Raw genomic sequence first — 22,117 nt, forward strand, 5'->3', positions numbered from 1 at the left:
GTAAAAAATCGTAGAGGGAGACCAAGAGATGAATACACTAAGCAGATTCAGAAGGATGTAGGTTGCAGTAGGTACTGGGAGATGAAGAAGCTTGCACAGGATAGAGTAGCATCAAACCAGTCCCAGGACTGAAGACCACAACAACAACTTCCTCTGTCCCAAGAGTCCATGTTTCACACCCATAGCATGCCACACTCCACACATATGATTTCAAAAATCTTTTCCTGATTTCAAGGCTGATGCTCTTAGATGTTAACATGTTTTTCTTCTTGTTAAAAGCAGCCTTTGCTTGAGCTATTGTACTTCTCACTTATGCATTGCTCCTTCCATCCCTGGTAATATTACTGCCAGATAAGTGAATTTATCAACTTGTTCAAGCAGTTCATTGCCTACATGAACTTGGACTTTCACTTGATCTTCTTTGTCGCATGCCATTACTTTTTTGCTTTATTAATTCTCATATTATATTCTTCACCCATAACATTATCCATTCTATTCAGTAGGACTACAAGATCTTCTTCACTTTCAGCCTGGACAGCTATATCATCGGCATATCTTATCATATCTATTCGTTGGCCATGAATTACTACTCCTGTCTGTGAATTTTCCCTTAACTTTTTTCAGCGCCTCTTCAATGTATACGTTAAAGATAACGGGGGATAGTGCACAACCTTGTTGGACACCTTTCCGTATCTGCACCTCTTCTTGTTTTGTCCGTCCACGGATAACTGCTGTCTCGTTTTTGTACAGGTTCCATATCATTTTTCTATCTTTATGGTCTATTCCTACTTTTTTTTGAGTACCTCAAACATCTTATCCCATTTAACATTATCAAAGGCTTTCTCTACATCTACGAAAGCTATGTATGTTTTCAGGTTCTTATCTAGTCGTTTCTCTCTTAGTTTTAGAGCAAATATTGCTTCTCTGGTTCCTCTATCTTTCCGGAATCCAAAGTGGTCGTCAGAGAGTGTAGCTTCGACTTTTTGTTCTATGCGTTTTAGGATAATTGAGGTTAATATTTTAGAGGCATGCATAATTAGGCTGAGCGTCCTATAATTTTCACATCTTGTAGCATTTGCCTTCTTTGGAATGGGTATCATAATGTTTTTCTCAAAGTCTGTAGGAATTTTACCCTGCTCGTACATGTTGAAAAACAAGATTATACAACTCCTGATTCAGTTTTGCTCCTCCAGATTTCAGAAGTTCGGCTGGGATATTGTCTATACCAGGCGATTTGTTGTTTTTCAATTTTTTCAGAGCTAGTTCAAACTCTACCTTTAATATAGGTTCACCTATGTTGTGTGCATCTACTTCTGTTTCTTCTTCCATGATGTTTTCAGACAGGTCTGGTCCACTGTACAGTTTTCCTATATATTGTTTCCATCTTCTTGCAACTTCATCATCGTCATCCAGCATATTGCCATTTTCATCCATCACAGCCCTACACTTGTTTCTTCTGTCTCCAAAGCAATGTCTCACACATTTATAGGCCTTGTCGATATTTCCCTTGCTCATGTTGTCCTCAACTGAAATACAGAGATCATCAAGGTATTTTTCTCTTTCTTGTTTTGCCTCTCTGTTGATTCTGTTTTTCAGACTCTTGTATTTCTCTTGGTCTTCCTTCTTCACAGAATTTTTTAATTTCCTTCTTTCTTCCATCATATTTAGTAGGTCATTAGTGATCCATTCCTTCCTTTTCTCTGTCCTTTCTTTTCCTATTACTTCTTCTGCTGCTTCTAAAATACCAGTTTTTATTTTTTCCCAGCTGCTTTGGATGTCATTGCAGCCCTGTGTATTTGTTTTCTTGTCTGTTTCTAGTTGATAGTGCTTCAGTGTATTTTCGTTTTTCAGGTTTGTCAAATCCCATTTACATGTACTTCTTTTTTTAATGTTCTTGAATTTTAGTTGAGTCGTCGTCATAATGAGTATGTGGTCACTTTTACATCACAGCCTGGATATGATCTGCTGTCCTTAACTTGGTTTTTAAACCTTTGCTTCACTAATATGAAGTCAATTTGATATCTGTTAATGTCACCAGGCATTTTCCAAGTATATCTTCTTCTTGGATGATGATTAAAGAAGGTATTTGTAATGCAAAGTTTATTTCTTTGGCAGAATTCTACAAGTTTATCCCCTCTTTCATTTCTTAATCCTAATCCAAAATTCCCTGCCACATCCTCTTCTTTACCTTCCCCAACAACGACATTCATATCTCCCATGATGACAAGGTTTCCAGCTGCTTTAATTCTGCCAATTACTTCTTCAAGGTGGTCATACATCATGTCGATTTCATCATCCTCGTGCCTCGTAGTTGGCATGTATACTTGGATTATGATTGTGTCTCTTGGTTTAGTTTCCAATCGGACATAAATTATCCTCTCACTGTGTAGAACAAATCCTTTTACTCTTAACCCCATCTCTTTACTGAGGTTAATTCCCACTCCTGCAATCCCGGGATTGTCTTGTGCTGTTCCAGTGTGTATGATTCTGTAATCCCCTGACCAAAAGTCGCCAGCGTTTGGCCATCTCATTTCTGAGACTCCCAGTACATCAATATCCATTCGTTTCATTTCCATTTTCCAGTTTACCACATTTAAGAAGTGAGTTGACGTTCCATGTTGCTATCCTTCTTACATTAATGCTTTTGGATTTTGGTATCTCTTTAGTTGTCCCCGCCCGGAGATCCGAATGGGGGACTATTTTACCTCCGGAGAATTTAACCAAAGAGCTTTCCATCATAAGCTGTTGATACTTGGGATACCTGCCCGGGTCTTTAATGGAGTGGTTTCCCGTTGCCTTCTCCATTCTATGCCGTTGGCCACCTTGTGGCTCCTCCGCCTTTAGGAGCAGTTTCCCACCCCAAGGTCAAGAGAGTGCTAGGACCGTAACAGGCCGGAAAAGCTCATGCTGTACTGCACCTGAGATGCTCAGTAAAATTAGAGAACCCACATTTGATTCGAGGAAGCCCATCTGACAATTCTGTTGCCACCATTGTATGTACCACATAAAGACTGCGTGAATAGATGAGAGATTAGGCCTCGTACTGAGATATACTCTAGGTCATTTTTTACCTCGCAAAAGAACAGGATTTTTTTATTATTATTATTATTATTATTATTATTATTATTACAGAATACTCTTTGCCATGCACTATGTAATGGCTTGTGTATATATGTAGATGTGGGAGCCCCATCCTGGTAGCCTGCAGAGGGTTTTGAATAGGAGGGAGGTATTCTGGTCCCTATGACTGTACCCTGAAGTTCAACTTGCAAAGGTAAATTGCTTACAAGCCAAATGAAGTCAGACAGTTGGAAGAGCATGAGGTTTTGGGTTCAGACTTACGAGGGGACTGCACCTACTAGTCACCATCAATTTTGACCAGATTTGTGATACGTGCAGTGCTTGGCCAGAAGTGAAAGAAGGGGGAGCTCCAGATGCAAAGAGTTTAGAAAAAATAGCATTTTTTACATAGGCTGGGAGAGCAGTTAGCCATTTATAGTAGCGTAGGTTCCATACAGTAGTTGGCACTGTAGGAAGACTCCAGAATGGTAACCCAAGGGTCGTGAGGCTGAATCCCAATTCAAGAAAGAAAAAAAAAAATTTTTTTTTTTTGTTACGTTTGCGACTTACTTACACTGCAAATAAACGAAAATAATTTTCATAAAAGGGGAGGAAAAATAAATCCACAATTATAGGACAGATTTCCCAAGTGCACTCCACTATTACAATCCTGCAATGTCTATTTTTATCAACAGAGTAAGAATCTTGTCAAAGCTTTATGACTGCTCTTATCAATGAGAGAAAAAGAAATTGCACCCTGAGAAGACTGCATCAATACATTCCGGTGTCTATAAACAGTTACCCTCACAAATGTTTGGTGAAATGATGCATTACACGTAGCTTGCTGTCAAACTGTGTGATGATATATACAAAGTTCTAGTGTATGCCTCACAATCATTTCTTGGAAATTTACTTGCTGTCCCAAATTTTCTTCTTCCTTCCCTTCTCCATGCCTTTTATGACAATTATTAATAAATACAATATACTGAATATTATTGCAGATAATTTGCAGTGTAAGTAATGTTAAAAATTGAAAACAAAAAGATGTTTCTGCATAGGACCTCAACCATCAGATTACTGTCCCATAATCTTTCCGCAGCACCAACTGCTGCTGCCTGGAAACTAAGCTAATATAAATGATTCATGCCTCCCCAACCTGCATAACAAATACTATTTTTAAGATTCCATATCTCAACTGGTAAAAATGGATCATTTTGTTGTCTGACTGACTGCTAAGAACCCTTTTCCTCAGAAATGTGCAGATGTGTCAGAATGAAATTTAAGACTTATGGTCTCTTGGTGGTATAAAAATTTTAAGCTTTTGAGCGACTAAAATCAAAAGATGCATCTATGACTCGCCCATCAAAATCTATATGGTACTTTCTGTTGACCAAGAATCATGAAATCTGGCAAGAAGCAAGGTTTCGCAGTACAACCAAAGGGGGGGATTCTGAAAACATTATTTTCTCAAGAATTACTATAGCAAATGCGGAGCTACACAAACTTGAATGTCTTGGAAACCCCAGGACTGACATCTAGCCATCAGTATCATTCTTCCCATGCATCATTTGTGAATGAAGAGGGAAGGGGGAGGGAATGGAACAGAAGATCAGTTACTGGTACCAGAGCTACTGTCCACCATACACTGCCACAGGGATTTAGGTACTCACTCATCAAAACCAATAGAGTAATGAGCTCAAATCGTTGAGATTCTAAATTCCCAGGAGGGTTGAACTGTGTATATATGTTTGTATGGAACCCTCAGAGCACTATTCCTATTTAGCCAATTCTCTCTCTCTCCCCCCCCCCCCCCCCCCCCCCTCCCTTAAACATTTGGAGGCCCAACTTAGGCCAAAGCCCTACATAGATTTCAGACTACCTAACAGATCAAAACGAAAATTTCTGTTCCGACACTGACAATGTTGAGTGTTTATGGAAAAAGTTCAAGGCAATCGTAAAATGCGTTTTAGACAGGTACGTGCCGAGTAAAACTGTGAGGGACGGGAAAAACCCACTGTGGGACAACAACAAAGTTAGGAAACTACTGCGAAAGCAAAGAGAGCTTCACTCCAAGTTTAAAAGCAGCCAAAACCTCTCAGACAAACAGAAGCTAAACAATGTCAAAGTTAGCGTAAGGAGGGCTATGCGTGAAGTGTTCAGTGAATTCGAAAGTAAAATTCTATGTATCGACTTGACAGAAAATCCTAGGAAGTTCTGGTCTTATGTTAAAACAGCAAGTGGCTCGAAACAGCATGTCCAGACACTCCGGGATGATGATGGCATTGAAACAGAGGATGGCACGCGTAAAGCTGAAATACTAAACACCTTTTTCCAAAGCTGTTTCACAGAGGAAGACCGCACTGCAGTTCCTTCTCTAAATCCTCGCACAAACGAAAAAATGGCTGACATCGAAATAAGTGTCCAAGGAATAGAAAAGCAGCTGGAATCACTCAACAGCGGAAAGTCCACTGGACCTGACAGGATACCAATTCGATTCTACACAGAGTACGCGAAAGAACTTGCCCCCCTTCTAACAGCCGTGTACCGCAAGTCTCTAGAGGAATGGAGGGTTCCAAATGATTGGAAAAGAGCACAGGTAGTCCCAGTCTTCAAGAAGGGTCGTCGAGCAGATGCGCAAAACTATAGACCTATATCTCTGACGTCGATCTGTTGTAGAATTTTAGAACATGTTTTTTGCTCGAGTATCATGTCATTTTTGGAAACCCAGAATCTACGATGTAGGAATCAACATGGATTCCGGAAACAGCGATCGAGTGAGACCCAACTCGCTTTATTTGTTCATGAGACCCAGAAAATATTAGATACAGGCTCCCAGGTAGATGCTATTTTTCTTGACTTCCGGAAGGCGTTCGATACAGTTCCGCACTGTCGCCTGATAAACAAAGTAAGAGCCTACAGAATATCAGACCAGCTGTGTGGCTGGATTGAAGAGTTTTTAGCAAACAGAACACAGCATGTTGTTATCAATGGAGAGACATCTACAGACGTTGAAGTAACCTCTGGCGTGCCACAGGGGAGTGTTATGGGACCATTGCTTTTCACAATATATATAAATGACCTAGTAGATAGTGTCGGAAGTTCCATGCGGCTTTCCGCGGATCATGCTGTAGTATACAGAGAAGTTGCAGCATTAGAAAATTGTAGCGAAATGCAGGATGATCTGCAGCGGATAGGCACTTGGTGCAGGGAGTGGCAACTGTCCCTTAACATAGACAAATGTAATGTATTGCGAATACATAGAAAGAAGGATCCTTTATTGTATGATTATATGATAGCGGAACAAACACTGGTAGCAGTTACTTCTGTAAAATATCTGGGAGTATGCGTGCGGAACGATTTGAAGTGGAATGATCATATAAAATTAATTGTTGGTAAGGCGGGTACCAGGTTGAGATTCATTGGGAGAGTGCTTAGAAAATGTAGTCCATCAACAAAGGAGGTGGCTTACAAAACACTCGTTCGACCTGTACTTGAGTATTGCTCATCAGTGTGGGATCCGTACCAGATCGGGTTGACGGAGGAGATAGAGAAGATCCAAAGAAGAGCGGCGCGTTTCGTCACAGGGTTATTTGGTAACCGTGATAGCGTTACGGAGATGTTTAATAAACTCAAGTGGCAGACTCTGCAAGAGAGGCACTCTGCATCACAGTGTAGCTTGCTAGCCAGGTTTCGAGAGGGTTCGTTTCTGGATGAGGTATCAAATATATTGCTTCCCCCTACTTGTACCTCCCGAGGAGATCACGAATGTAAAATTAGAGAGATTAGAGCGCGCACGGAGGCTTTCCGGCAGTCGTTCTTCCCGCGAACCATATGCGACTGGAACAGAAAAGGGAGGTAATGACAGTGTCACGTGAAGTGCCCTCCGCCAAACACTGTTGGGTGGCTTGCAGAGTATAAATGTAGATGTAGAGATAAGAAATCAGTGAAGGCGAGAGTAGTGGTCCCCTTGTTAGAGGAGTGCCAGGAAAGCGAAGGCTGCATACTGAAGGCAGAGTAATAGGTTGGTGAGTCCACTTGCCTGTATGCTGAAGAGTGTCTTCTTTTAATTTCATCATACATGTTAATTCTTCAGGTGGATAACATTATGTGCTTAAATGCTTTTCCTTTTTATTAAAATTTCAGTACAAAAACACAAGTATTCTAAAAAAACAGTTATTACTAAGCAGCAGAAAAACTTAAGTATCTTAGTGGACATAACATTTAATATGTTATGTAAGTACTTTGTCACATTGTCAGTTATTGTTGTATACAGTAATTAAATGCATTAATGGTATACCAAAATATCTTCCTTATCAAATACTTAATAAGCAACCCGTGATGTTTACATTTGAGGTAACATTTAAATGCAGTAAAATCTCGACACAACAATTGTTTTCTTTCGCTGATACTATCCACAGACAGAGATAAGGTCTTTTCATTTCTATCCAGATACCAGGAAATGCGTGTATTACTTCATCATCACCATGTTGAGCAAATGTTCTGAATATACATAATAATGCCACTTGGTTTCTTAAAGCTGCTCAAATACTGTGCAATTATTTTCTATTCTTCCTCTTTTTGGTATAACAACTTAAAATTGTCAGTTTTGCTAACCCAATCACCTGCACCTGTAACAAGGCACAATACTGCTGTATGTACGTCAAAATATTCCTATATTTAAGAATGTATTGCTTGTTAAGATACCCATATTTTTCCCTGGTCTGGCACTTTATTTATAAATAAATGAAAACCATGAACAGACAATTATGGCAAGTAACAGCAAAATTAGAAAGCATCACTGAAAATTATACGAGACCTGTTCAGCTGACCAACCTGGTGGTAGCTGCCTCTAGTGAGCAAAACTTCCACTTCAACATTCATGTCTCAGTCAAAGAGTAATGCGGTCATAAATAAAAAGTAATGTGTGTTTAATGCACTGAGACAGAACTTCCCAAAGATGACGTATTGGAAGGGACAAAGTTATCTGCGTATATGTCTGTCTACATCCTGGCACTCACCATGAACAGTGAGATCCAGCCAGTCCAGGAAGTGTAATAGCTTCTTTGGTGTTCTCAGTAAACACAAATGATTCATTGCATAGTGTGGTTCCTGGGTATAAAAAGGATGACAAAGACAACCCTGCAAGTTTCAGACCAATGTAAATAGTTCCAGTCATGGCCAAAATAATGGAATACATCATTTACCATCAGTTGTCTGCTCATTTTGAAAAATTTCAAATATTTTCGCGGGGACCTGTATTGGGACCAATTTTTGTTTTTGAATGATCAATGACCTACACTCCTTTATAAGTCCCAAAACAGTGCTGTTTGCAGAAGACATTACCTTCCTAAACTACAACAATGATCTAAATAAGGTCTGCTGACAATACACTCGCCCAAGCATCATATTGGTTTGTCCTGAACAAGAACAAAACACAAAAGGTGATATTTAGTCTATAAAGGACAAAAGTCCTTTTAATGATACCTGTTACATAAGTTCTTGGTGGTATACCTAGATGACAAATTGTCCTGGGAACAACACTCATGTATTTAAATTATCCAGAGTAATTTTCTTATTAAGATGTCTTATGAAATGTGTACCCGAAGCTTAGGTTAAAACATTTTATTCTGCGCTATGTCGTATGGAATTTAGGAAAACATTAAATGAATGGCTTGTTGCCAATGCCTGCTTGAATTAAAAGAATTGTAAGCTAACAACTGACATGGCCAAACAGTTCTATTTGCTAATGTAATAATTATGTTATACGTATAAAAAAAATTGTCTATTGCTCTAAACGCCTAAAGACAATAAAAAAATTCCTGTGAGTACCCTGAGATGACTACAGTCATGATTTGCTGTGTTGCATACAAAATTCACCAAATAAAATCATAACCTATTCATAAAGCGGAGAGGACTTGTTGATATTTACTGAACAAAATGCCACAGTGGTTAAGGCATGTGGGAGAATAGTGGTCCCATTTAGCAACCCAGATTCACAGTTTATCTACGTAACTTAATGCAATGCTGCAATGGTTCCTCCCACATCTAAGTTGATGCTCAATCTCTTATGGCTTCAACTTCAACAGACTGTTAGAGCCTTATGTTCCATCCTCGCTGATATATAGGGTTTTCATTCACTAAACCTGGTCTACACCAGCCTATCACTTTCTGTTCACCCTTATTTCTTGTATCCCTCCCCTTTAATTTCATCTGTTTTTGTTCCCATTTCCTCTTCTCCACAGGCACCCTTGTTATCAACTGTTGTTCTGGAATACTGTTACCATCTCTTCCTCTCAGCTTTCTTCATTTTGCTGTAATCATTCAGCACTGCAACAAATACTTTCTTTCTCTCACGTATTGTTCTCATGTTTCAACCCCAGTCACAATCTCTCTTCATATGCAGTTCATCTTCCTACCAGTTACCATTTCGATTTTAAGCTTAATTCCAAATAACTAACTCTGTCTCATATGCCATGCTTCTCAAACAGAGTACTAAATTGAAAGTGGATTTCCTGTATTTCAGTTCAGCAGATTTTAACAGGGGGGGGGGGGGGGGGGGGGTGTCACTGCCAGATTTGATACTCAGCCTCAGATTAGCAAAAAGAAAGTGTTTGCTGTAAGCAGCTCCAAACCGGATCCAGAATTATTATTTCTGGCAATGAGTCTCAACATCGTGTCATAACTAGTAAATCAAATTGCAGCAAAGCTAGCCCCTGGAGGATATCCTTGTATCATCTTTAAAAATGCTTTATGAAACTTTTTATGTGAGGGAGTGGGTAAAACATGCAGAGTTGCTTCCACTAGGTCAGACTGTTAATCAGTTTTCCTATTTGCAGGGTCCGAGAATATTGTAGAATTGCATACACAAGGGAGACCTAATTTGTAACAGAAGACTGGCTGGGTTCCCGCCACTGTGGCAATGTAGCTTTCATATAGCCATCTTAGTGCAGAAATTTTTGGCCAAAATCAGCATAGCTCCCTTGTGGTGTGCACCTAAGGCACCTGACCTTGCTTCACATTATTTCTGTTTGTTTGCATATGGGAAATGGGAGATGATAGGACACCAACCTACACATATTATAAATTAAAGCCTGCCACCACAGTTCTTGTCTGTGTTTGGGATCTACTGTAGGTATTTTGATATAGTTTTCACTAACACACACAGACTGACTCATGAGGGATGTTTGTGCAATCACTACATATTACTAACAAGTCATCGTAGTGCTACCAACACAAATCCAGGGTGTGTTACTGTTTTGACAACATAGAAAAACAGTACAGAGAAATACACAGGAGCTACCACTTCCAACTGGACAAACGGAAGAAGAGTAATGGAGAGTTCTTTAAAAGTGATCAGCTTATTTTAGAAAAAAACTCAATAAAATTTCCATGTGTTCTGTCAGTGTTACAAGTAGAGCATTCTCTGGAACAACTTCTTAAATGAAATATACTGGGATAGAGATAAAGAGCATCAAACATTTTAAATAGGGTTTTTTAAAATACATTTCAAACGCTCTTGGATTGACTGAATTTCAGTCAAATATAAATGAAATGTTTTTTGGATATTTGTGGGTAGGTCTTATGGGACCAAATGCTGAGGTCGTCAGTCCCTAAGCTTATGCACTACTTAATCTGACTTAAACTAACTTATGCTAAGGACAACACACACACACACACACACACACACACACACACACACACACACGTGCCCGAGGGAGGACTCAAACCACCGACAGGGGGAGCTCCACGAACTGTGACAAGATGCCTCAGACCGCGTGGCTGATATTTTTGTTTCACAGTATATGACATGGTAGTGTAATATGTAAGAATTTCTGACCAATTTCGATTGCAGTTAAGTCGTTGTCCTAGAGAACGCTTCAATTATTACATTCACAGGCAGCTAAAACTGGCTACATTCTTAAGAATTATTCTGTTCGTACGACAGAATACATTATTGTAAAGTGAGGTGAAAGTGTCGCAAGTAATTTAGTGTACTTTAGCAGCACACTGTTGTCCCCGGCTCAGCAGTTTGTCAGTCAAACTGCCGCACGTCGGCTGCTGCTGTCGCCTTGAGTTCACGCCCTTCAACAAACACGGCAGTGATATTTCGGTCGTCACCGCAGTAGATGAACTTCTGCACCATTTCCAGGGGCTTCAGTGGCAGGTCTTCAAAGACGACAGTGCCGGGGCCGGCATTCAAGTCGACAACCAGCGCGTCAAAATGCATGCCCGCCTTGAAGCATCCCACTTCGTCGCCCATAGAGAGAGCTGTAACAGGATCACAACCTCGGTAGTCAAAAGTACACATGTATTATGTAAACTGCTGTTTCCTTTTTACTACGTGTGTGTCTTACTTTATTTGACTGTTATATTTACCACATGTCACTCTCATCCTTTAACACCTCATCAGAATATTTATATAAAAGACGCAAACTGATAGGCGTGCTAAAAATAATTGCTACCATAATTGCAGCTTTCATACTCATATAATTATGACAACTTGTGGGCAAAATACAAACAGTGGTATGAATACAGAATTCAAGTTTGAAAAATAAGTGACAATGTTCAACTTCTTGTTTATGTCCTTATACTCTGATCAACATTGCCTCTGTATGGTAAGGAGCTTTTCCACTAAAGACTACTATCTGTTTTTTTTTTTTTTTTTATTTGACAGATATTACAAAATTTTGTAGATACGTGTCCAGCTTAATGAAGTTCATACTGTTGCCATTATATCAGTATGCTGTAATGTAGAAATTTTTTGTTATGTTTATTAATATACAATACAGAAAATTCCTTGTGGAGCTACAGATAATGGAAGTAATAAATGTAAACATTCATTTTAAAGGCAAACACACAATGTATGTTTGATCCACTAAGCAGTCTACAGACCTATACACTGATAAGCCAAAACAAAATGAACACCAGCCTTGTAATGAATAAAGCTGCTGCTGCTACCACTACTAGCTTGTTTGTCCATCTTTGGAACAAAATACATCAGAGATCCAACAGTTTATTGGTAGGTATGTGTTTGGATGTCTACACAAAGGTCACATAATTCGCATAAATAATGAGCCACTGATTTGTATGTGTGTTGATGGCACCTGATAGTGACCCAGATGGGTTCCACTGGATTTACATCAGGTGAATTTGGTCACAGAGACATCCTCATGAATTCACTATAATGCTCCTCAAACTACTGCAACATGATTCTGGCTCTGAGACAGGAAATTATGCTGCTGAAAGTTGACTTTGCCGTCGGGGAAGGCACGAAGGGATGCAGGTGGTTCGCAGCTGTCAGTGTGTCTTTGATTACTACCACAGGTCCTATACAAGCGCAGGAGAATGTCTCCCATATCATAACACTGCTCCAACTAGCCTGTGTCCTTGGCACATTACACGTTTTGAGCCACAGTTCACTTCAATGATGGCATTTGTGGAGACTGAGTAGCAGTCTATCTTTTTCCTTACATTGTTGCATAATGAATACACACACGCACACTTGTAATTCCAATACATCAAATGAGATGTGATTATCATAGGACACTGAGTGATAAAAGAGCTACAGAGCACAATCCATTTGCAAATGGAAGAAAATTCTACAGTAGGTTGCCAAATCATATAAATAATTTTACAAGCAAGTGTAAAAAGTTGTTAATTGAAAGATGTTTACACACTCTCAAATGTTTGTGAAGTCAATCATCAGTAGTATTATTGCAGTATATCAGTGGTGGTAAATGTTTATACTGTGCTACTTGCATATATTCATTACATCTGTGATATGATTTAAGACTGCTGTAAACGTATGCAAAGAGACGATTTCAAAGATAGAAAATTTATGTAAAAATAAAGATTAATTCTGCTGCTATTATTATTATTATTATTATTATTATTATTGGTGGTGGTTTTATTCTTACTTTATTCCTAATTTTGGGTAAGCTGTGGTAAATTCATAAAGGTGATTATTTGAAATTGGCTCACATTGGAGAAATTGATTTGAGAGAACACACACACACACACACACACACACACACACACACACACACAAAGAAAGGTTATGAGAGCAATAAACAGATAAATTAAAAATATGGGAAATATATCTCAGAAGTAATGGGGAAAAATAACTTTTTGTGAGACAGAATTACAAATGAATGAATCACAGAAAAAATATAGCACAAGAAGAAAGTTTGCTTTTTGCGAAAAATAAAAAAATCGAATGATGATAGGTACTGCCTTGAGATTTATGGCGAGTGACGTAGATTATGGCTTGTGTTGTACCATCCTGGAGGAGAAGTGATTAGATTAGATGGGCTTTTCATTCAATTGATCCATAGTGAGGAGATCTTCTAGGTTGTGGAACTTGTCACAGAACAAGAATACACAATAAATATTTACAAAACAAGAACAGATACACTAATGTACCTTCCACAGTTCCCAAATGAAACTGCCCTTGTGGATTTCGAAGTTATCTTAAGCATATTATATTTAAAAACATGAAAGTTTCAACACATTTTGGTGCATTTCATAATTCTTAGGCTATTGTAACTACACATTATCAAATAAATTTTTTAAAAAAATTTTGCAGCATCTATTTACAATGATCACATTACTGCACAAAAGGTTGAGGAGACATTTCTCATCACCCAAGATTAGTTGTCATGACTGATTAGGCAGTGTGGTCTGCAGCATTTAGGAAATGTATGGGAGGTAGCTGTAAAGCTGGAATAGCTGTGGATCAGCAATTTCTGTTTATCAGTGCAACAAAAATCCAGTCCAGAGTTGCAAAATGTTCCTTTTCTTTATTCACTCGATGAGCAGTTTCATGAAAGTTTTCACATCTTCAGAAATACCATTCTTAAGTATGTTATGATGATCTGAAAATGGGTCTCATCAAGTGAATAAAAAAAGGAAAATTTGCAACTTTGGACTGGTTTTTCATCGCACTATATATATATATATATATATATATATATATATATATATATATATATATATATATATATATATATATATATAAAAACAAAGATGATGTGACTTACCGAACGAAAGCACTGGCAGGTCGATAGACACACAAACACACACACAAAATTCAAGCTTTCGCAACAAACTGTTGCCTCATCAGGAAAGAGGGAAAGACGAAAGGATGTGGGTTTTAAGGGAGAGGGTAAGGAGTCATTCCAATCCCGGGAGTGGAAAGACTTACCTTAGGGGGAAAAGAGGACGGGTATACACTCGCACACACACACATATCCATCCACACATATACAGACACAAGCAGACATATTTAAAGACAAAGAGTTTGGGCAGAGATGTCAGTCGAGGCGGAAGTGAAGTGCAGAGGCAAAGATGTTGTTGAATGACAGGTGAGGTATGAGTGGCGGCAACTTGAAATTAGCGGAGATTGAGGCCTGGTGGGTAACGGGAAGAGAGGATATATTGAAGAGCAAGTTCCCATCTCCGGAGTTCGGATAGGTTGGTGTTGGTGGGAAGTATCCAGATAACCCGGACGGTGTAACACTGTGCCAAGATGTGCTGGCCGTGCACCAAGGCATGTTTAGCCACAGGGTGATCCTTATTACCAACAACCACTGTCTGCCTGTGTCCATTCATGTGAATAGACAGTTTGTTGCTGGTCATTCCCACATAGAATGCATCACAGTGTAGGCAGGTCAGTTGGTAAATCACGTGGGTGCTTTCACACGTGGCTCTGCCTTTGATCGTGTACACCTTCCGGGTTACAGGACTGGAGTAGGTGGTGGTGGGAGGGTGCATGGTACAGGTTTTACAAGGATAGGAGCCAGAGGGTAGGGAAGGTGGTTTGGGGATTTCATAGGGATGAACTAACAGGTTACGAAGGTTAGGTGGACGGCGGAAAGACACTCTTGGTGGAGTGGGCGGAAAGACACTCTTGGTGGAGTGGGGAGGATTTCATGAAGGATGGATCTCATTTCAGGGCAGGATTTGAGGAAGTCGTATCCCTGCTGGAGAGCCACATTCAGAGTCTGGTCCAGTCCCGGAAAGTATCCTGTCACAAGTGGGGCACTTTAGTGGTTCTTCTGCGGGAGGTTCTGGGTTTAAAGGGATGAGGAAGTGGCTCTGGTTATTTGCTTCTGTACTAGGTCGGGAGGGTAGTTACGGGATGCGAAAGCTGTTGTCAGGTTGTTGGTGTAATGGTTCAGGGATTCCGGACTGGAGCAGATTTGTTTGCCACGAAGACCTAGGTTGTAGGGAAGGGACCGTTTGATGCAAAATGGGTGGCAGCTGTCATAATGGAGGTACTGTTGCTTGTTGGTGGGTTTTATGTGGACGGACGTGTGAAGCTGGCCATTGGACAGATGGAGGTCAACGTCAAGGAAAGTGGCGTGGGATTTGGAGTAGGACCAGGTGAATCTGATGGAACCAAAGGAGTTGAGGTTGGAGAGGAAATTCTGGAGTTGTTCTTCACTGTGAGTCCAGATCATGAAGATGTCTTCAATAAATCTCTACCAAACTTTGTGTTGGCAGGCCTGGGTAACCAAGAAGGCTTCCTCTAGGCGACCCACGAATAGGTTGGCGTACGAGGGGGCCATCCTGGTACCCATGGCTGTTCCCTTTCTCTCGTGTGCGTGGGCTTACCATTGGCTCCTCCCATGGTGGCCAAGTAGAAGACCTCCTGGTAACTCAGAGGCTGCTGAGAGCTGTCATCGAAGCCCTTCTGCACAGACACGCTGAGGGCACTGCGCATCACATCTAGTAGCGACTCTGTGCTGCCTCCAGACACATCTGTCACACGTCAACATTTTACTGTGTTAACCACATGTTGTTACAAGCATGTACTGATTGCTTAGCATGTTGCACATCTTTCAGCAATTCGGGTGATCACTGAAAAGCTAGCACAGCAAACAGAAAATCGTACTTAAGAAACACTACAAGACAGCGCCGTCAAAATTAAGCACAGCATATATGGAAAATTAGAACAATGTTCATTCGAGTAATCCTCCTTAACATAGGGAAAAATGAGGCCAACAGAAGAAGATTTGGAAAGATGGACTTAGCACCTCACTTAAGAAATAACATTTCTAATAAAAAAAATCATTATCTAGAAATTCAAAAATTCATTATTACAAGATGGTAATTCTGCCAGAATGCACAAATGCATCAGAAAGAGTAATTTTAGGATCAATGGAAGAAATCAGGAGAAAGGAAAGAAAGATAGCAAAGATGACATCAGGGCACAGAACAACAGCAGAAATGTTTAAAATGACAAGTAACACAGAACACATAGTCATGATTAAAAAAAAAAATGACAAAATAAGTTAAGAAAAAAAAACTGACATTGAATTTGTTTCTTTTACTCCAGTGTACAATACGAGAATTGTCAACAGACTATCACCGAGCAAGGTGGCACAATGGTTAGCACAATGGACTCACATTCAGGGGGACGACGGTTCAAACCCGCATCCAGCCATCCCAATTTAGGTTTCCGTGATTTCCCTAAATTGCTTCAGACAAATGCCAGGTTGGTTCCAAAACAACAGGGGCATTGTCAATATCTACAAAGAAAATTACTTAAGCACCATGGAACAGGATTAAACATATGGTGCAAACTATATCACAGTGCTGGCAGAGTTATCTCAGTGCTACTGTTCACTGCAAGTTACTTGCCAGAAACTAAAACTGACAGACTATGACAATTTTTCTCACTGTAGACTGTGATAAAACAAAAAAATTAGTCCTATCAGACTGAAAAGTGAAAGGCAAAGCCAAGTGACTCAGGAAGAAACTGGCATAAAAAAAACACCAAGAAACAGAAGACAGCACAAAAATGACACTGATGGATGGGAATAAAATGGATAACAGGGATTAGAACAGAAAGATGTCAACAGAGGAAGGAGAGCATGTAAAGCTAACTATGAGGCATAAAGAAGGTCCTCATCTGGCCTTTAACAAATAGAGACAGGTTTATCCAGAAAGACACAAACAAACAACAGTGGTGCTACATTGTGTCACGTTTCACATCGAGAAATGCATAGTTCCAGAAAGCAATGTATTAGGCAGAAAAAGAGACAAAAAATCAGACAACAATACCACCACTGATGTTCAGTTTCAATAAAACTAAGGGCATTTTGTGACAAAAAAAAGAAAAAAAAGCATTTTCTAGTACTTGCAAAGACAGGTTCTTAAAATAACTCCAATAATCATAAAGCAATTACAGACAATACAGCCACACAAATGAAAAATTTCCAGTTTATCTCAAACTTCTCAGTTGTTCCACACGAACATGACTGGAATCGTTGCTAAGCTTTCAGACAATGCCCTTGTGCGGTGAAGCAGGCAAGTGTTGGGATACAGGTGAAGATGTGTGTGGGATTGGGGCCAGGGGGAATACGAGACTGAAGGATGTGTCGTAAGGACAATTCCTATCCACAGAATTCAGAGAAGCTGGTGCTGTTGGTGGGAAGATCTCGAAAAGTTTTTGAAGTAATCTCTGATGTCAATCATACGTTCCATCACCAGGTGGTCAACTCTCGTCTCAGCCACAGATTGGCGGAGACCGTTTTTTCGACCGGCCAGTTAGTTGACGGTTGTGAAAGTCTGTGCATAAGTTACAGCAGAGCTGGTTAGTGTGCCTGTGACAGTACTGCAGCAGGATGTTCTCAGTGAGTGCATCGGACAAGTCTTCTACCTGAGGTTTCCACAAGGGTACGGCCAATGTTACAAGGGATCGGGAGTAGAGGTGGCATTTGGACAGGTCCGGATATTTTGTAGATCGGACAGGTGCCAGAGTACCGCTTTGGGACGGGTGGAAGGAATTTTGGGAAGGTGTTCCTCATTTCAGGCAGTGACCAAAGATATTTGAAGCCCTGGAATGGTATCGGCTAATGAAGGTAGTGTTCCTTTACAACCAGTTCACGGGGTGGTCAGAGGACCGGGCACGACACGTGAAGATATGGCACGGGAAATCTGCTTGTGGACAAGGTAGAGCGCAGCACCAGTCTGGAAGACTTCCAGAATACTGGGAACGAGAGTGCCCATCACAGCAGGCATGCTGTCCAAAGGTGATTAAAGTGTGTGGGAGGGACCCTTTTGTGCAGAAGGTATTGCAAATATCAAAATTGAGGCACTGTTGACGGATGTAATGCAAAAAGAGGTTTCTTACGGAAACACTGGAAGGGTGGAAGACAGTGTCCAGGAAGTCGACATACGGAGCTGACGAGGACCGGGTGAATCGAATAGCTGCGAATGGACGAGTATATAGTGTCTCGGCACTTTGTCTACACTGTGAAAAGGTCGTCGATGAACTTTAACCGGACAAGAGGTTTAAGATCTTTGGAGTGCTTGCTCTGGGTGGTCCTTAAACAAGTTGACACAGGATGGTGTTACACACAGGTGTCTGTGGCTATGTTGCAGATGTGAGTAAGGACATATTTAGTCAGGTGTAAAAGAATCGGGCACTTTGCAATTGGCTGAATGTCGGGAGAGGTAAAGCTCAATGGCAGTGAGGCCACAGTAACGTGGAATCCAACAAAGTGTAGTCACGAAGTTTTTCTTATCACCTCAAAAAATAATGATTTAATTAGTTTTTGTTTGTTTGCAAGAAAATGTCTGCTTTTCTGGTACATATCGAAATCTCCACACATTACTAGAGCATCCGAAACAAAATTGCTCACAGCCCACTGTGTTGGTGTGACACTTGCAACGTTTCCAGCTGCTGCCAAAACTGAATTACAACGCAATACTCGATTTTTCAGTAGACTGTGGCATTTTGAGCTCCTCTACCGCCGACAACAGAATTATGTAAAATGATGAACAATAGGGATGCTGCTCGAGGCAAATCCAAAATTTGAACGATACGAAGAATACAGAAATGTACAAAACAGGATAAATCGATGTGTTTGCAATGCCAAAATCAGGCACACTTGTTCCTTTGTATCCTGCCATCCATGCTACCCTGTGGAAGAATCCCCATAGCAAAACTGGTTTTCAGGACTCTGCCAATGAACTGAACAATTTTTTCTGGGCACCAATTGACTCCCGTGCAGCAAAGAACTGTCGTTCACAAGAACCTTCTAGCTACATAACTAACCGTGACATTTTCCACCTAAAACACATAACAATAAACACAAGAAAAGCAATAAAGGTAATTTCTTCTGAAGCGATATGCAACGACTGTATTAGCATAACCGTGACTGAGAACGTAGACTACAACTTTGTACCTGTATTAACAGATACATTTAATTTTTCTCTCACAAATGGAACATACTCCACATCACAGAAAAGAAGCGTAGGCCAACAATCTATTCCTAAGATCGAAAACCCCTGATAGGCTCATAATTAACGACCAATTGGCACTGTACCTGGTGTTTCTAAAGCCCTGGAACATACTGTTCGTGACCACAATAAGTGAACGCTTGGGTGAATTCAACTTGGTTGGTAAATATCAATCCAGGTTTCATAAACACCATACCAGAAACACTGCACTAATCGAGGTAACTAATGACCGGAAATAGACCACAGACAATAGTTTGGCCGCAATATCAGCTCTACTAGATTTCAGCAAAGCTTTTTACACTGTCAGCTTTGACATACTCATACTGCTCAGAAAAATGCAATGGCTAAACTTCTCAGATAGTACCCTGAAGTGGCTTGAAAGTTATTTGAAAAACAGACAGACAGATGCTGGAAGACTTCCACTTGCATCTGTGCCATCAGAAAGTTTTGGAACATTTTTCCACAGGATGTGAAACATAAGCTAGACCAATCACTCATTCTACCAGACCTCCATTATAGTAGTTATATAATTCAGCATCATACAAGTACTGAAAATACAAGACATTAGAGCTAACTGCGAACGTTCGTGTGCATTACATTCGTCGAAACGATTGTGTTGGTGCTTCGTAGACCCGGTTAGGGGGGTTGCGAGCAGAGAAGTTATGGGACTACCACACACTGTGTCTACTTCACTGGCTCCTCAGCGGGCAAGCACCCCCAGTAACTCACCTTTCATGCAATCGTAATATAAACAGAAGGTCTCACCCATTTAGTACCCCACCTGTGCCCATTCGCAAAACACAAATTCCTTTGCTGTTGCTGCTGCCCACCTCTAGAACAAGCTGCCCCGCACTCTTTGCACAGTTAGATGTCCTGCTGCTTTTCAAAAAAAGAAGAAATGCCTCCTGTCATCCTCATAGCACTTCCCCAAAACTCAAAAAGCAAAGACATTGTCATTTCTTCTCCCATTTATGCTTCCTTTTCTTTTCTTTTCTTTTCCTTTCCTTTCTCTATGTGTCACGCCACCTTCTCTTCCCTTAAATTATTTAACTGTGGGTTACCACATTGATCTTTCCCTTCCTCAATCACCCCTTTCTCCGTAAACATTGTTGCTAGCACTCTTAATTAAAAAAACTACCTTACAGTAATTTCTATTTATTGTTGTGTTTACCGTGTACAAATATAAACTGTGTGTATGTTTTCCTTATCTGTACTGTTGTAATTTTTTTCTAAATCTAGTATAACATGCTTACTGTAAAATAAGCAGTGTAAAATATGTGGAACATCTGGTTAGGTGTGAGTGATGACCCTAATCTTGCCAAGTTAAACAGATTACTAAGTAAATATTGTTTTCGCTCCTCTAACAGCGTGCCACAGTACTAGGGCACGGTGATCTCAATGTGTACCGCTTCTGAAGACATATAACAGCACAACAAATAAATAAATCGTACATTACCTCTCATAGCGAGGTTGTGTTAAAACTAACAACCGAGGATTGAGACGATACTGGTGCGGGGAGGGGGAGTGCAGGAGGCATCGTGGAGACACAATAAAGAAAATGGTTTGTGTCCTCAATATAGGAAATTAGGTTGCAAGCAATGTGTTGGAGGTACAAGTCATCTAGAGCAGAGATTCTTCTTGTGGGAGCACCAGTTACAATGACACATTCACACTTCACTCAAAAGTTACTGTTGCAACAGTGTTACGAAGTACACGAAATGACTGCATTTACATATAAACAGCACTACCCACACTGAAACACTCGTATTAGTATACGGTGTAGCCTCCACCGACAGCCGTACACGTCCTTACCGACTCCACTCAATCGTACAGATGGCGAATACTGTCTCGGGAGACGTTACGCCACGTCTGTTCGACCTATTCACACAGTCGAGTAAGAGTTGCCGGTCGAAGAGTCACACGAATCACTTCTCATCCCGTAAGTGCTCCACTCGAGACCGTGCCGGCCGGGGAAGTCGCCGCACGTCTCGCAGATCGTGTCGAGTTTCACAGGCAGTGTGTGAGGGAGCATTATCCGGCTGGAACAAAACATCACCTTCCTGTTGCAATAAAGACAAAAGAATGAGTCTAACAACATTCTGCACATATCGAGCACTTGTGAGCTTTCCTCCAGAAACACCGAAGGTAGGTCGAGTTGCAGCTTATCGCACCCCGGACCGTTAGGCCAGGTCGGGGCCAGTACGTCTCGGGCGAAAGCACTCTATCGTACGTGCAAATGACCGGACAGAATCTGCTTCCATCACCGGAGACCACAGCGAACCGTTCCATCTTCCAAGTGATCCTCTGGCGGCACCAATTTAGCCGTGCACATCAGTGGTGCGGTGCGACCGGAAGAAGGGCCGGAGGTGAGCGTGCCCGTACTCGCACTGCTAATAACCGGTTCACAATAGTTTATGTCGACACGTCTGGGTTCACGAGCAGCTGTGGGATCTGCCACTGCCGCCCTTACAGTACGGCGATCCCGGTGGGTGGGTGGGTGTGTGTGCTGTGTGGACACCCGGAACCTCATCTACAGTTGTGAGAATGTTAACGTGACCACTGACGCTGGCACCACTGCACAACTGACGAAGCACGTCCGACTCGTGTGGCGATTCTCCGAAAGGACCGCCCCGTCACTCGGAAGACCACAATTTGACTCCTGTCAAATCTGCTCGGTCGGCTGTAGGAAACGCGAGTGCATCTCTGTGGCACGGTCGCCTGCGCGCTTCGCTCCCACTGAGCGTTCCCTATTGAAGAGTAGATACGGAAGGAACTCCGGTACCTATACCATTGGCGCACCATTATC

At 41.0% G+C, this 22,117-nt stretch overlaps 1 protein-coding gene across 3 annotated transcripts in view; it reads right to left on the minus strand.

Moving 5' to 3' along the window:
- Positions 1 to 9,606: 9,606 nt before the first annotated feature.
- The window catches only part of LOC126214869 (guanine deaminase), a 121,772-nt gene continuing 109,261 nt past the window's right edge, over positions 9,607 to 22,117 (minus strand). For all 3 annotated transcript variants that reach the window (XM_049941514.1, XM_049941515.1, XM_049941516.1), the window contains exons 8-9: positions 15,676 to 15,822; positions 9,607 to 11,328 (exon numbers count right to left, since the gene is read on the minus strand). In XM_049941514.1, coding sequence (XP_049797471.1) covers positions 11,093 to 11,328; positions 15,676 to 15,822 — 383 coding nt within the window. In that variant the 3' untranslated portion in view covers positions 9,607 to 11,092. The remainder of the gene's footprint in view (positions 11,329 to 15,675; positions 15,823 to 22,117) is intronic.

Source organism: Schistocerca nitens, chromosome 12 (genome assembly GCF_023898315.1).
Source record: "Schistocerca nitens isolate TAMUIC-IGC-003100 chromosome 12, iqSchNite1.1, whole genome shotgun sequence".
NCBI classification, from domain to species: Eukaryota; Metazoa; Arthropoda; class Insecta; order Orthoptera; family Acrididae; genus Schistocerca; species Schistocerca nitens.